The sequence below is a fragment of the Lepus europaeus genome, chromosome 18 (genome assembly GCF_033115175.1).
Source record: "Lepus europaeus isolate LE1 chromosome 18, mLepTim1.pri, whole genome shotgun sequence".
Classification (NCBI taxonomy): Eukaryota; Metazoa; Chordata; class Mammalia; order Lagomorpha; family Leporidae; genus Lepus; species Lepus europaeus.
The window spans coordinates 35,181,257-35,196,449 of NC_084844.1; the positions used below are offsets into that span (position 1 = coordinate 35,181,257).

The following is a 15,193-nucleotide window of genomic DNA, read 5'->3' on the forward strand; positions in this document are numbered from 1 at the left end:
CTGCTGGTTCATTGCCAGGAACCAGAAGTTTTTTTTTTAATCTCCCACGTGGGTGCAGGGGTCCAAGCACCTGGGCCATCTTCTGCTTTCCTAGGCCATAGCAGAGAGATGACTTGAAAGAGGAGCAGCCAGTACCTGAACCGGTACCGATATGAAGTGCTGGTGCCACAGGCAAAGGTTTAGCCTGCTACTCCACTGCGCCGGCCCCTTAACCTCATTTTCTAAAGGAGCATATTTAAGGTCAGAAAACCTCACCTATCCAAACTCAAAAATTTGCAGTAGATGTCAGACTAAAATTTGGATCTGTTTTTATCCACCATAATATTTATTCATGTATTTGAAAGAGTTGAAGAAGGAGAGGAAGAGAGATCTTGCATCTGCTGGTTCACTCCCCAAAATAGCTACAACAGCCAAGGCTGGGCCACGCTGAAGCCAGGAACCAGGAACTTCTTTTGTGTCTCATATGATTGGCAGGAGACCAGGCAAATGGGCCATTCTCCTCTGCTTTCCTAGGTGCGTTAGCAGGGAGATAGATTGGAAGTAGAACAGCTGACACTAGTGCTCATAGGGGAGCATTCCAGCATGTCAGGCAGTGGCTTAACCTACTATACCACAATGCTGTACCCCTAAAATTTGGATCTGTTAATAGCTATTGTATTATTTTTTTGAATTATATAGTACTGTACTTATGTTGCATTATTTTGATGATCTAAAGTTTTTTAATCTTTATAATAATTCCTGAGTTTTAGTTTCATTTACTCTCTCCTTATAAAAGCTTTCTAACTCTGTGTAAACTCCTGTGTTGAATCTGTTGTGTTTTCTTTAAGTAATGAGATTTTTAGTGATGATACAATTATAGTTGAGGTAGATCATAAACTGTTAAAATAAAGTGAGAGGTTAAAGACCTACATAGTATTTATTGTTGCAACTACTGCTACTGTTCCAAAATAACAAATTCAGATCTAACTCACTTATTACGTTAGCCTACCAGAAGTTAACTATTTTTAATCCCATAAATCATGCTAATTTAAATACATGCTAACTGAATTTTGATTATAGGGTCAAAGTTGGATAGTATGCTCTAGTTTCTTGGAGTTAGGTTTTAGTGGGCAGTAGTTTTCTTACTATCCTTTAATCCTATCGCTATTAAATGTGGGTACTTTGGACTGTATCCCATTCAGTCAGTGACATTTGAGATTAAACAATGGACTTCTGTGGCCCATTCATAAAGAATGCAGTAGTTGGAGATCTGAATTGTTAATGAAATCATTTGTTTAAAGAACATCAGGGTAACAATTAGTTTTTTTTTTTTTAAACATTTTTTAAAGTTTTTTATTTTTTATTTATTTTTGTTAAAGATTTATTTAAAAGTCAGAGTTACACAGAGGAGAGGCAGAGAGAGAGAGAGAGAGAGGTCTTCCCTCTGCTGGTTCACTCCCCAGATGGCCGCAACGGCCAGAGCTGCACTGATCCAAAGCCAGGACATGGGAGCTTCCTCTGGGTCTCCCTTGCCAAGCAGCGGCCTAAGCACTTGGGACTTCTTCCACTGCTTTTCCAGGCCATAGCAGAGAGCTGGATTGGAAAAGGAGCAGCCGGGACTAGAACCAACGCCCTTGTGTGATGCCAGCACTGCAAGTAGCTGCTTTCCCTGCTATGCCACGGAGCCGGCCCCTTTTTTAAAGATTCATTTATTTGAAAAGTGGAATTGTAAAGGCAGAAGCAGAGAGAGAGGGAGAAAGGTCTTCTATCAGCTGGTTCACTCCTCAGATAGCTGCAGTAGCCGGAGCTGGGCCAATTGATGCCAGGGGCCTAGAGCTTCTTCCGGGCCTCCCATGTGGGTATAGAGGCCCAAGGACTTGAGCCATCTTCTGCTTTCCCAGGCCATAACAGAGAGCTGGATCAGAAGAGGAGCAGCTGGGACTCGAACCAGTTCCCATATGGGATGCCAGCACTTCAGGTGGCAATTTTACCTGCTATGCCACAGTGCCCACCCCATAATTAATTTTATCATATGATTTTTTTCCTCTTCCAATATATGTGCACTTGTCTATGCAGATTTCATTTTGAGGACATATTCCCAAGGAGTTTTCTGTAGAATGGTAGTAGTCCTTGGAGTCTCCACTGAACAAAGAGTTCTTTTGTCCTTTAGGAAATTTCATACATGCTGTCAGCCCTCTTGTAATGACAATCATGTGTGTGCACTAAAGGCTCTATAAAATATTAGTAAATAACTTCACTTATAATTTCCCAAACTTATTTTAATACAAAAGAAAAGGATTGTATAACACCTATTAATAGCTCATGACCTTAGTGTTTCATTACACATTTTTAAGGAAACCTACTTTACAAAAAGCTCAAGGGACTATCCAGATTTTTTTCTACTCAATATTTATTTGCAGAAAGGATAGTGTAAAGTGGGCATTCACCTCTCAGATACAGTGTAACAAGATTAGGACATCTGGTTCAGAATCATCAGGTAAGGCATAAATAACCATGCTTTTTGTTCATCTTTTTTTCCATGCATCCCATTTTAGTTCTATACTGTAAGCAATAAAGCCACTTGGTATGTTTCTTTGTGCTTGGAAAAATACTGGATTGTTACCCAGAAAATTAATCATCCTTATCATAGAAATTAAAGCTTTGATTCTAATTATATTCATTTACTTTATAGTGATCTCCCATGTAAGACTTTTGTTTTAACTCATAAATCAAGAATTTACAGACATTTGACACATAAATTTCTCTGGTTATATTCCTGAATATATGACACAATAATTTATATATGTATAAATAAATATATGTTAAGAGTTGCATATTGACAGCAGCTAAATGTAAAATAGTGTTTCTTGCAGTGCAGAGTGAGATCTAACAAGAGTTTCTGCAGTGAACACCACCATTTTGTCTTTTTAACACTTTGATACATTGACTTATTAACTAAATGTTTTACCTTATTTAGGTGAAATGCAAAGAGTAGTAGCACCTTCCTTCCTCTTACTCTTCATTGCCATATGTAAATGGGTGTGTTAGGCATTACTAAGCCTCTGTTATAAAGCCCGGCAAAGAAGGATTCTGTGCACTATATTACTTACGAGTGCTCACAGTTCAGCCAAAGCTGTGTTGAAGGTTTAAAGTTGTGTAAGTAAAGCAGTATTCCTGCTATCATTTTAGTGCTGGAGTCTGCATTGTCTGTGTTCCGAGACCGTATTCCAGTTTATCACTTTATTGCATCCTCAAACATACACTTCATATATCTAGACAAATTAAACTTTGAAAATAATGGGAAATGTTTTCGGGCAGTTATTATGTGATCTCAAAAACAGTTAAGCTAAAGAAAATGTAGGATGATTCGATGTAAGTTTAAAAATTCTTAAAAATCTATTCTGTAATGAATTAGTTATTTGTATAGTATTTGTATGATATAGTGTATCATTCATAACATAGGACTAAAGTGTATTTCATTAAAGAAGACACATTGGAAAAATAAGGTGAAACTAGATTTTTTTTTCCCCCCTATGGTCAACTGTTTATCTGTTAACTTTTTAGGCCTCTTTGCACCTCCACGTGCCTTCAGTGCAATCTGACGAGCTGCTTCACAGTAAACACTCCCACCCACTTGACTCAAATCAGACTTCAGATGTCCTCAGGTACAGCACTTTTATCATTAAGGGTTCTTGGTTGCAACTGTAAAAAGAACACAATGTCGATCCTTATTTTTTTCTCAGTTTTGCAAAGAATTTACAGTTTTCAGTTGTGTCATTCAGAATTATTGTTTTTCTAACATGAGTAATTTACTTTTCAGAATAAATTTTATGAAAATTATCTTTTCCCTCAAGGACTCTTTCATACCTTTAACGCTTTTTTTAAGGTGACTTTGAGTCTTGGATGCCATAATTGAAAACTGCTTCCAAAATCTATATTGGAAATAAATACAAGACTTATATCGTTTATTTGCTTTTCAGGTTTGTTTTGGAACAGTACAATGCACTCTCCTGGCTAACCTGTGACCCTGCAATCCAGGACAGACGCTCATGTCTCCCAATTCATTTTGTGGTGCTGAATCAGTTATATAACTTTATCATGAATATGCTGTGATCTTCATTTGACAGAACTGTGCAAGAGAAGAACAAGGAAAAAGGATATTTCGCTGCAGGATTAAGTTAAAATTATCTTCTCAGTGAAAGTCATTTGTGATGGGGTCTAATTCTTATTACTTCAACAAATATTGTTTTGACTTGGGGAGGGGGGCAGCTATAACCCTGCTGTTTTTCATCGACTATACTGAACTCTTTAGGATGATGACTGATCATACAAAACGTATTATAACATTTTGTAGCAAAAATTAACCTTTTTTTTCCAGTCACAGTATTTGTGAAGAGTAATGAGCCATAGTACCCAGTCATGTAAAATGAATATTAAAAGCATGGAGAGGAAACATGAGGAACAATGAATTTCAACATATGGCTTTAGAACATCAAGATGTTCTTGTATTGGATTATAGTATCTAGTATTCAAAAATGCCTGCATCTCTTATTTATTGTAAGTTTTTAAATGTATAAATTGTCTTATATTTCTTAACCTCTTTTATAAAAATTTTCCTAGAAGGTTTATACTGCCTTCTTGCTTTAAAGCAATTGGTCTAAAATATATGTAATCGTCTTAATTAAAAAGTTGCAGTAGGGTTGCTTTTAGAGTATTATTTTTTTGTAAGGGGGGGTGGGACAGTAAATTTGTATTGTCTCAATGTACAGTTTAATGGGGATAGAGGGAGAATAATGTCCATACCATTGTGTGTGGCGGATTTACAGCTAAGCTGTAGTTGCAGAGTACATGTACAGTAATGAAGTTCACTGTGTTTATAAATTGAAAAGGTACCGGGTCTTACAGCATTTTATATATCACATCTTTACAGAGTAACATGATGGCAATATACAAGTGATATTGTTAGGTGGTTTAACTTAGAATAAAATGAAAATTCTTCAGTTATATTTTGTACTATGGTTTAGGGCTATGACTAATATTTCAGGCCATTTCCAGTGAAAGAAACTTAGTTTTACAAGAAAAACATTTGCTACTGAATGCTTAAACTAATTTTGGTGTTTAATGTTAAATGCTTAAAGTTTTTTCAGTTTTAACAGTGGCACATTTAGGCATGGGGATATTATTAATTATATGAAATTTATCTTCAGGATCTGCTACAAGGTTGAAATTTAGCCCAGCTCTAGGCATTTTACAAATTATTTTAAGAGCAGTCACTCTTGATCGTTTGACTTTTTTTTTTTTTTTTTAAATTAAATTAAAGATTGGGAATGTGTGTGAGAGTGTGCATATGTATGGGTGTGTGTGTGCAATCAAACTGTGGTGTAAATAGATTCTCAGTGAATTCTGGTATTCAGACTCTATTCCACTAGTGAAAGAACCATTTTCTAAACTTAATCTGTTTCCCTTTGCTTTTTTTATTTATTTAATTTTCTTGGTTTGGAGATGGCAGTCCCAAACACCAGAGTCTGTACTTTCCTTTAACACAGCTCAGATTAAGATAGGGCAGATGCCAAGGAGGTTCTCACCTCCCTAAAGAAGGGACTTGAATTTTAGGGACTTTAATTCTCCCCTTCCTTCAATACAACTTTACCCCCTTTCTTGTTTGCACATGCCAAGGTAACTGCTTTTACACAGGCTTTCCCCCCTTGAAGAATCCTTTCTACAGTGCTGCTCACCAGAGAGCCCAAGTTAGCCTCCTACTTGCATTGCTGACTTGAATTCACAGTCGCCAAGTCTACCTGTCTTTTCTGGAAGCAGTCTAGCAAAATTCCTGTTTGTATGTTCATTAATTATCTACAAAGACAAGATCAATTGTATTTACAAAACTCTTAATTTTTTTTTTTTTACTGGAACTTGTTTTGTAAATACTCTGTGCTTAGCGTCAAGATCACTTTCTTATGAACAGTATGACTTCTTTAAATTGTGTATATAAAAACATTAGCAAGTGTCTTTTCTATAAAGAAAACACAATTGACGACAAAGATTTTCAATCATTTCTTCAAAATTATAATACAATCCCTACGGTCAATGTATTTTGATATTAAATCTAAAGGTCACATCTCTTCATTTATTTTGAAATTATGCTAACACACCACAGGTTATGTTGGCATGTTTGGTTATGTACTTTTTTTAAAAAAAACAAAAGCTTGTCTGACTTTTGAGGGAATAAAATGCTTATTTGGAATTTCTATAAAAGAATATTCTTTTTTATATATGTAGCTCACTCTTGACCATAAAAAATAAAAACTACATTCTCAGTTGCTTAAAATCACTAACTTAGGGTAACCACACCTCAGTCTGAAACTAGATTGTTAAAAATCACTCCCTGACAGTTTCTTTTATATAGAGCCATAAGGAGGGAACCCAGTCTACAACTACTTTTTATCTGAGAATCAGGGAATAGTTCCCAAATATACAGGATTTGCTGAAAAGATTTTTTTTCCTTCCCTTCATTTATCTGTTCACACTCAAATGGACAGTTATTAAGTAGCCTTTAGAAAAGGTCAGTTGACTTAGGGGGAAAAAAGGAAATTAAGCCTTTTGTGCAGGATGATGGTTCTGACTTCCTAATGCATTGTCACAGACAAGTGTGGGTAGTTCTGTTTTATTACATAGGTAGGCAAAATACTATTACTTTATACCAGTGCATTACCAACACCTTGACTTCTTCCTTACAGTGCTAATGTCTGTTTTTGTGCAGTTATCCATTACAAAGCAGGGTGGAAGTTCAGTATTTTGGCATTTAAAACAGATTATAATGTCTGCTTCCAGCCAGTGAGAAACATCTAGCCATACCTTTCTTATGCAAGCCATTCAGTTATCAGGACTGTGAATTAACACTGTATGAATAAATTTCTGTACACCTTATTGTTTGGCCAGAAGGCCACCAAGTGTACTTATATGTAATCCTTAAATTTTAAAGTAGGCGTAATTTTTAAATATTTCTAAACTTTTCTTAAACCACTAAAATTAAGCTCTTACTACTTAGTCAACTATCCTCAGCTGTATTCGTACTCAATTGTCAGTATGGCACAGATTACTGTATTAAAATAATCTCCTTTCGTCTTCATATTTACCTTCTGAGGTAATTTTTTAACTTAATGTGTTACTACACAGATTTGCAGATCTTTAATCAAGCACTATGTTAATACTGTAATATCAAAATACTATGTCGCATTATTTAAAATGTTCCAATTGAATAGATTAAAAGGAAGTTTTTAAATGCTTTTGCATCATATAATTTGCTACTTCTCCACTATGACATTGCATATCAGTCTATTAATATATTTAATGTTGCATGAGTGATATTTTGGTCTGGGTTTCCTCTTAAGATTTTAGTTTGTCTAAATTAAGGAAAAACTTTTTTAACATTTTTATCCCTCTTCCCCTCCCCCCCAAATCAGCTGGTAATCATAATCTTTTGGTTTTTCTTAGTGTTTTAATGGGCCCAGAACTGTGGTTTAAATTTTTATATGTGTATTTTCTTTTTTGTGGAGTATAAATTTGAAAACTGGATTTGGGACCTAAAATACTCCTCAGGTTGATGTATTCATGGAGTTTTAAAATAGTTTTAGTTTTCAGCGTAAACTGGATTTGTGGACCTTAAAGTTACTGAATTTAAACTAAAAATTGTAACATCATTACTGGACATGTCAGCATCAACCCTCTCAAAACAGCTTGGTCACTTTATGAAGGGGCGTTTTAAAGTTGTTGTTTAGCAGTGACATTACTATGGTCCAATTGCTTTTCTTTTTAACGTGACAAAGAATAAGGAACAAACACTATTGCTGCCGAATGCCATAACACTGAGTTGTACAAATTGTGATTGAGGAAAATGAAAAGGTTTATACTTTTTAAAAAAAAACAAAAAACAAAACTTCAAATGGAATAAATTATTCATGAAGCCTTCATTGTGGTGTCTCATTCTGTTGAAAACACTTCCATCTTAAATTTGCAAAAACTTGTAGCAGTATTATTGTGCCAAAGGCAACCTAGAAACTAATCAATGGACTTTTAATTTCTCTGAGCATTTTATTTTTAAAAAATTTTAACTATCAATGTACAATATGTAGGATGATTCCACATATGTATGCACATACCAATTTCTCTTAGGCTGATCTATTTAGTAATAATGTTCTAGTCCAAACAAGCTGCCTTCAAATAAAGCTTAGCTCTACCCTATTTTTATTTTTATTTGATTGCATGAATGTGTTTGAAGCCCAAGAAAAAATTTTTAAATATGATTAATCATTAAAAATAGCTCTGCCCATGTTCTGGAAATAGCCACCTGTAATATTTTTGTTCATACTTAGGCTGAGGAAAGACATACTCTAAAATTATTGTGGTTATTTTGAAATAGATTCTGCCAGCACGCTGTGTTTGAAGTGAACCATTGAAGGGAGGTGTATGTTGTTGAACTGCCTATCTTAAACTATGTTCTGTCTCATGGTTTATATTACCTCTGATTTGTTTCCACCTTTTTTGCTGTAGTCTGTGTATGACTAAAAATAACTATGCAAATGAAACTTTTTATAAAAGGAGTTAATCACTTTTTGCACAACTGCACACATGCTTTCTTTTCTATTTGTAGTTTTCAACATTGAAAACTATTTGAAAATTCTTTTGAGTCATTTACTGAAGGAAATGAAGTTTTTTTCTTTCATAGTTTAAGTCACATACTTGTTTGTACTGTGTATAAGGTATTTATACTTGTTAAGAATTCAAGCTGCTTAGTTAGAATAGATGTGTTCCCTACTTTAAGCAAATAGAGTTTTTACATTGTGACCCATGTGCTCTACCTTGGCAAAATTTAAGACTTTGAAAGCCTGCAATGTTAGTCGGTCCCTCCCATAAGAATGTTCTGCAAATTACCTGCCAGAGTTCTCCATGTGAATTTTTTTTAAAGCGAAGAACTATACACTTAAAGGCAAAAGTATATGAAATTTGGTGAGCACTTTGAAATGTTCTAGAAGTAAATAATAAATTACTTATTGAAATAATCTTGGCCTCTTGATATCAATATTTATGTGCATAAATGTATGTATTTGTTAATTAAATACTACTAGTTTATTCTAGGTATAAATATGTCTACTGCATTTCTAGAATCCAAATTACAACATATTTTAATAGTTTGTTTTCTGTTATCAAAAGTTTCCTGAGACAGAATCGTTAAAATAAGAATCACTAAAAAGTGCTTGGGGCATAAATTAGTCAATGTAGATATTTGGGAGATGCAGAGGCAGAGAATTCATAATGTTAGAAGTAACATTTTGAGCCCTATCCAAACCATTTGAAGAAAGTTAACTTTGAAATACTAGTTTCCAGGGGAGACTGGACATTTAGTGACAACTATAATTGCTTAAGTATATTAAATGAAAATATCCAAGCTTTGCCTAACAGGGTATTAAGGGAGTTTTGCTGTTAACAGCTAATTCAGGTAAGTCAGGTTTCTTCCATATGTTCCCTCACCCACCAAGAACTCGAAAATGGAGGGATATATTTGACTAGTACACTGAAACAAAAACAAAAGAAGAAAGAGAATTATGTTTTTGGGTTATGGTGAAAGATAAATTTAACCATCTTGAATGTATGCCTGAGCCATGTATTATTCTTCCATCCTGTGGCTGCTGTAGGAGATTCCAATGCTGGACTAAACTCTCTCAGGGTCATATAATTATAACCAGAAATTCTGTTTGAGATTGTTAGTAACTGATATTTTTTGAGCTTTTTATCCACAAGATTGACCCAACAAAGAACTGTCAAAGTTGATCTGTTCTGAAAGAAAAAGTAGATGCTTATTTTGCTGCATTATACCAGAGGAAAAAAAACCCTAGTGAATGCTAAGTTTAATCAACCCCAATACCACACAGTACCTTCCAGACTTTGTTTCAGGATGCCTGAGCTTAAGATTTGGTTTGTCATTCTTTTTTTTTTTTTTTTTTTTTTTTTTTTTTTTTTTTTTTGTTCTGAGCAAGTCTGTATTTATCATTAAAACCAGCAGTAACTACAAGTCTTGTGTATTGAATATCAAGTATATTCATTTCGGGGCAAGCATCTGGCCTGGTAGTTGAGATGCTGGTTAAGTCACCTGTGTTGGGTTAAGTGCTGTGGCTTAGTGCATTAAACCACTGTTAGGGCTGCCTGCATTCATATTGGAGTGCCTGAGATTGAATCCTCTGGTTCAGATCCAGCTTTTTGCTTTTGCATACCCTGGGAAAGCAGCAGGCAGTAGTGCTTTAGTCCCTGCCATGCATATGTAGATGGAGTTTCTGTCTTCTGATTTCTGCCTGGCTGTACCTTGGCTATTGTAGGCCCCTTGGGGCAAATTTGAAAGGCAGAGTAACATAGAAATCTTCCATCTACTTGTTCAGTCCTCAAATGGCCACAACAATCCAGTAGCCTAGAACTCCACATCTCCCATGTTGGTGGCAGGGACCTAGGTACTTGGGTCATCTGCTGCTCCCTTCCTAGGCTCATTGGTAGGGAGCTGGATTGGAAGTGGAGCAGCTGAGACTCAAACTGGAACTAGCAATCAGGCACCACAGGTGGCGGCTTAACCTTCTATACCTCAATTATGGCTCTCAAATAATATTTTTTTTGACAGGCAAAGTTAGAGAGAGAGAAAGGTCTTCCTTTTTCCATTGGTTCACCCCCCCATGTGGCCGCGCACTGATCCGAAGCCAGGAGCCAGGTGCTTCCTCCTTATTTCCCATGCGGGTGCAGGGCCCAAGGACCTGGGCCATCCTCCACTGCAATATTTTAACAAAAGGCATCTGTGTACACATATTGGTGTACCTGGGTTCAATACCCAATTCTGGCTCCTTCAACTTTAGGCTGCTGCATACCATTGGAAGGACAGAGGTGATGACTCAAGTAATTAGATTACTGCAACCCACTAAGGAGACCTAGATTTAGCTTCTGGCTCCTGGCTTTGACTTAATCTAGCCTCGGCATCTGCAGGCAGTTGAAGGTACACAGCAGATGGGAGCTGCCTTTCCAATAAAAATATGTACAAGATTATTTCCATCTTTATTGAGCTGACAGTCTAGTTAGCATGGTCTAGTACCATATCAGGTATTAAGTAAAACTACCCTAACTGAGTGAACCACTGCATTATACTCCTAACTTGGTCTGTCTACCCTGTGTATTGACTTGGTAGCTAAAAACCGTAAGTGGCTGCTTGCTCTAAAGATAAATACCAAAAAACTTGATGTTCTCCCATCAGCTTCTCTTAACCTCAAAATAAGCCTTGTTTGCTCTTCTTGTAGCCTCTTAGACATTTGAGTTCTTTGAAAGTCATAGTCATTTTTACGTGACGTCCTCCCCCATTTTGCCACATACACGCTTGTTCCAGATCAGTCTTTCTTGTTACACACTCCTAGTGCAGTCCCCTCCACAGAGCCTTTCTAGTTTACACTTTTCTCAGCTGCGTGATTGTTTCCACCAAACAACTTCATGAGGGTGGAAATCATGTCTGTTTTGCTCAACTTTCGTTCTCCAGAATCTAATAAAATCTGTCATTTTAGGTAGTTAAATATTTTTTAGTAAATGCATTTTAATTGACGTGTGGTAGACACCATAAACAACAGGACTTAGCTCAACTGTGATTTTTGTGCATAAATGGAATTGTATGATTATAACTACATGGGATTCTTACTAAAAATAGTTGGATCATTGGATTAAGATTCCTCTGTTTTTCAGTTCAGATAAAAATGTCTGAACTTCTTGAAAATACAATTTTATCATTTGCAAATGATAAATGATAACCAAAACTCTGTAGCACAGCTTTGTGAACCTCAAAGAAAATTACAGATAATTTGGAAGGCTTTAAAAAAAAAAAAAAAAAAAAAGGAGCAATGTTCTTAAAAATCTTTTTTTTTTTTTTAAATGGAGAGTTCATGGGTTTGGTTCCCAAGTGCCTACAAGGGCCAGGCCAAGGCTAAAGCTGGGAGCACAAATCTCAGTCTGGGTTTTCCATGTGGGAGGCAGGTACCCAATTATTTGAGCCATTGCTGCTGCCTTCCAGGAACTGCATTGCTGTGATGCTAGAGTCAGGAGCCAGAGTGTATTCTGGTGTGGAATGCAGGGGTCTTAACCACTAGGCCAAATGTCTGCTTTGGAATGACCATTTAATATATAAAATCCACGTTCTTCAGAAGAGTCAAGTCCAAAAGGAACTGAGGTTTACTAGAGAAAGAAAACAGAGAGGTGGGGCCGGCTCTGTGGCACAGCGGGTTAATGCCCTGGCCTGAAGCACCAGCATCCCATACGGGCGCCAGTTCTAGTCCTAGTTGCTCCACTTCCAATCCAGCTTTCTGTTATGGCCTGGGAAGGCAGCAGAAGATGGCCCAAGTCCTTGGGCCCCTGCACCAGCGTGGGAAACCTGGAAGAAGCTCCTGGCTCCTGGCTTCAGATCAGCACAGCTTCGATCATTGCAGCCAATGGGGCAGTGAACTATTGGATGGAAGACCTCTTTCTCTGCCTCTCCTCTCTCTCTGACTTTCAAATAAATAAATAAATCTTAAAAAAAAAAATAGAGAAGTGGACATTTGGTGCAGTGGTTAAGATGCCACTTGGGACACCTGCTTCCCATACTGGAGTGTCTGGGTTCGAGTCCATTTCCTCTCTTCATTTTTGCTTTCCCCATAATGAATACCATGGGATGCAACAGGTGGTGGCCCAAGTAGTAGGTTCCTTGCTACCCAACACAGGGTACATGGATTCAGTTCCTGGCTTCTGGCTGTGGCCTGGCCCAGCCCCAGCTGGCAGGTATTTGTGGAGTAAACACTGGATGGAAGATTGTTGTCTGCCTTTTGAAGAAATTAATTAACAAAATAGATACTGAAAAGTAACAAAAATGACTTTAATGAGTTTCTAGAAGGAGTAAGAATTGAGAAAATCTGAAGTATTTAGTCCTCATTTAGGTTTCTCTCTCTTGTGTTCCAGTACACCCCAATTAAAAATTATCTGAAGGATCTTCAAGCTCTAAAATGTGAAATAATATGCTTTTTTAAAAAGACTTATGTATTTGAAAGAGTTACACAGAAGGAGAGGCAGAGAGAGAGAGAGAGGTCTTCCATCTGATGGTTCACTCCCCAAATGGCCCCAACGGCCGGAGCTGCGCTGATCCGAAGCCAGGAGCCAGGAGCTTCTTCCGGGTCTCCCATGCAGGTGCAGGGCCCCAAGGACTTGGGCCATCTTCTACTGCTTTCCCAGGCCATAGCAGAGAGCTGGATAGGAAGTGGAGCAGCCAGGTCTCGAACCGGCGCCCATATGGGATGCTGGCGCTTCAGGCCAGGGTGTTAACCCACTGAGCCACAGTGCCAGCCCTGAAATAATATGCTTATGATGGGATTTGAACATGAGACAGCTGATTCAAAGGGGATAATTGAATTATGTCCTAGGTTCTGACAAGAACTTAGATAGGATTTCAGAAATGCTGGGGGAAAAAATTGTTCCTAAGAGAGTGAAAGTGGGCAACTTTCCCAAGTTTTAAGGTAGGTCTCAGAAACTAACAGGGGAGAGCATTATGGCCTAGTGGGAGGGGCTGCCCTTTAGGTCATCTGCGTCCCTTGTTCAAGCGCTGGTTTGCATCCTGGCTACTACTCCGCTTCCAAAACAGCTCCCTGCTGATGTGCCTGGGAAGCAGCAGATGACGGCTGAATCGTTACCACCAATATGAGACCCAGATGGAAGTTGTTGGCTCCTGGCTTCAGAATGGCCCAACTGTGGATGGAAAATCTCTCCCTCCTCTTCTTTGTCACTCTGTCTGCCTTTCAAATAAATAAATAAGTACATTAGAAAAAAAAATTACTTAGCTTTACCGAGAACTTCAGAAGCTGGTATATTATCACTAAAACATTTGTACAATAAAATAATTATTTACTAATTATGAGATGTAAATCTCTCATCTTAAGCCCTCATCTAGTGAGAAACATACTGTATAACTATAATTAGTTGGGTAAGTCCTTTTAAAGTGATAGTGCGATGCGTAGCAAGAAATAGCGCCTGAAATCAGTCTCATTACTATTTTGACAGCACTGATAAGCTGATAGCACTGCAATGACGACTCAGCAGGTTGTTTTAATAAGGCTTCATGGTATTTTTGTGCTTCTTTCAATTCAACAGACATTAGGTACAGTTATACTGTGCTGGGCAAAGAGAATATGGTCCCTGTTCTCCAAGTATTTTGTAGTGGGAGAAACAGCAAAGTCTGCATGATTACAGTGTGGCTACACAGTAGTATGCCTGAAGGAAGGACAGGGTGTGATTGGAGCAAACCTGGGGGATACAGATAAATCTAGGGAAGGGTGCGTGGTTTCTTAGGGATAGGCTCCTTAGCAAGGTAATGCTGGACCTGAGAATTAAAGGCTACAGAGGAGTTTATTACGTAAAGAGATTGAAAGGCATTCTGGACAGGAAGAATGCTGGGGGAGAAGATCCTTGACGAGGGAGAAAACTCTGAGAAACGCGGTTCAAACTGACTGAAGTTGCCACGTCAGGATAAGAGTTCTGCCTAGAGCGGAGATAGACCGTGAAAGTCTCTCTTTTGAGTCGCACCCTAGGGAAATGGAACTTTACTTCAAAGCAAGCCAGTGCTTTAGTCGCTGTGTTCATTCATGATTGGTAGCAGTATCATTAGTATACTTGAATCGTAGTAGATATTCTAATTGTGTTTTTCTTTTTCTCTTTCTTCCTTCAATGTGATTGAAAAATGGTTAAGGTGGAAAAGAATGAATTGAAGTACACAGTCAGGAGAATGTTCATCCAGGAAGGAATGTTCTCTTTTGACTTAAAATGTAGGAACTATTAAACATTTTTCATCAAATCCAAGGCACTAATAAATTAAGACATCAGTGGTTCATGTGCCACATAGAAAATGCACCCATTATAAGATGCCCCAATTTTGGACATGTTAAAATGTGAAAAAGATATCAGAGAATTAGTGAAAAATAACTTTTTGTGGCTAGAAATGGTAATGGGCTTCAATATCACATTGGCCTTAAAATGAGATTATTTTCTCAAACTTTTTCTCTGGCTGCATGCTTTTCAAACATTTTTAATCACAAAAAGTAGTAATTATATTACAGTCCTTTGACAATCAAATGTGATATATAGGCCGGCGCCGTGGCTCAACAGGCTAATCCTCCGCCTA

General features: G+C 37.4%; 1 protein-coding gene across 1 annotated transcript in view; it reads left to right on the plus strand.

The window, feature by feature from the left end:
• MED13 (mediator complex subunit 13) overlaps positions 1-9,002 on the plus strand; it is a 115,013-nt gene extending 106,011 nt beyond the window's left edge. The window contains exons 29-30 of the mRNA XM_062216061.1: positions 3,544-3,644; positions 3,960-9,002. Of these exons, the coding sequence (XP_062072045.1) occupies positions 3,544-3,644; positions 3,960-4,092 (234 nt within the window). The 3' untranslated portion in view covers positions 4,093-9,002. The remainder of the gene's footprint in view (positions 1-3,543; positions 3,645-3,959) is intronic.
• The last annotated feature ends 6,191 nt before the right edge of the window (positions 9,003-15,193 follow it).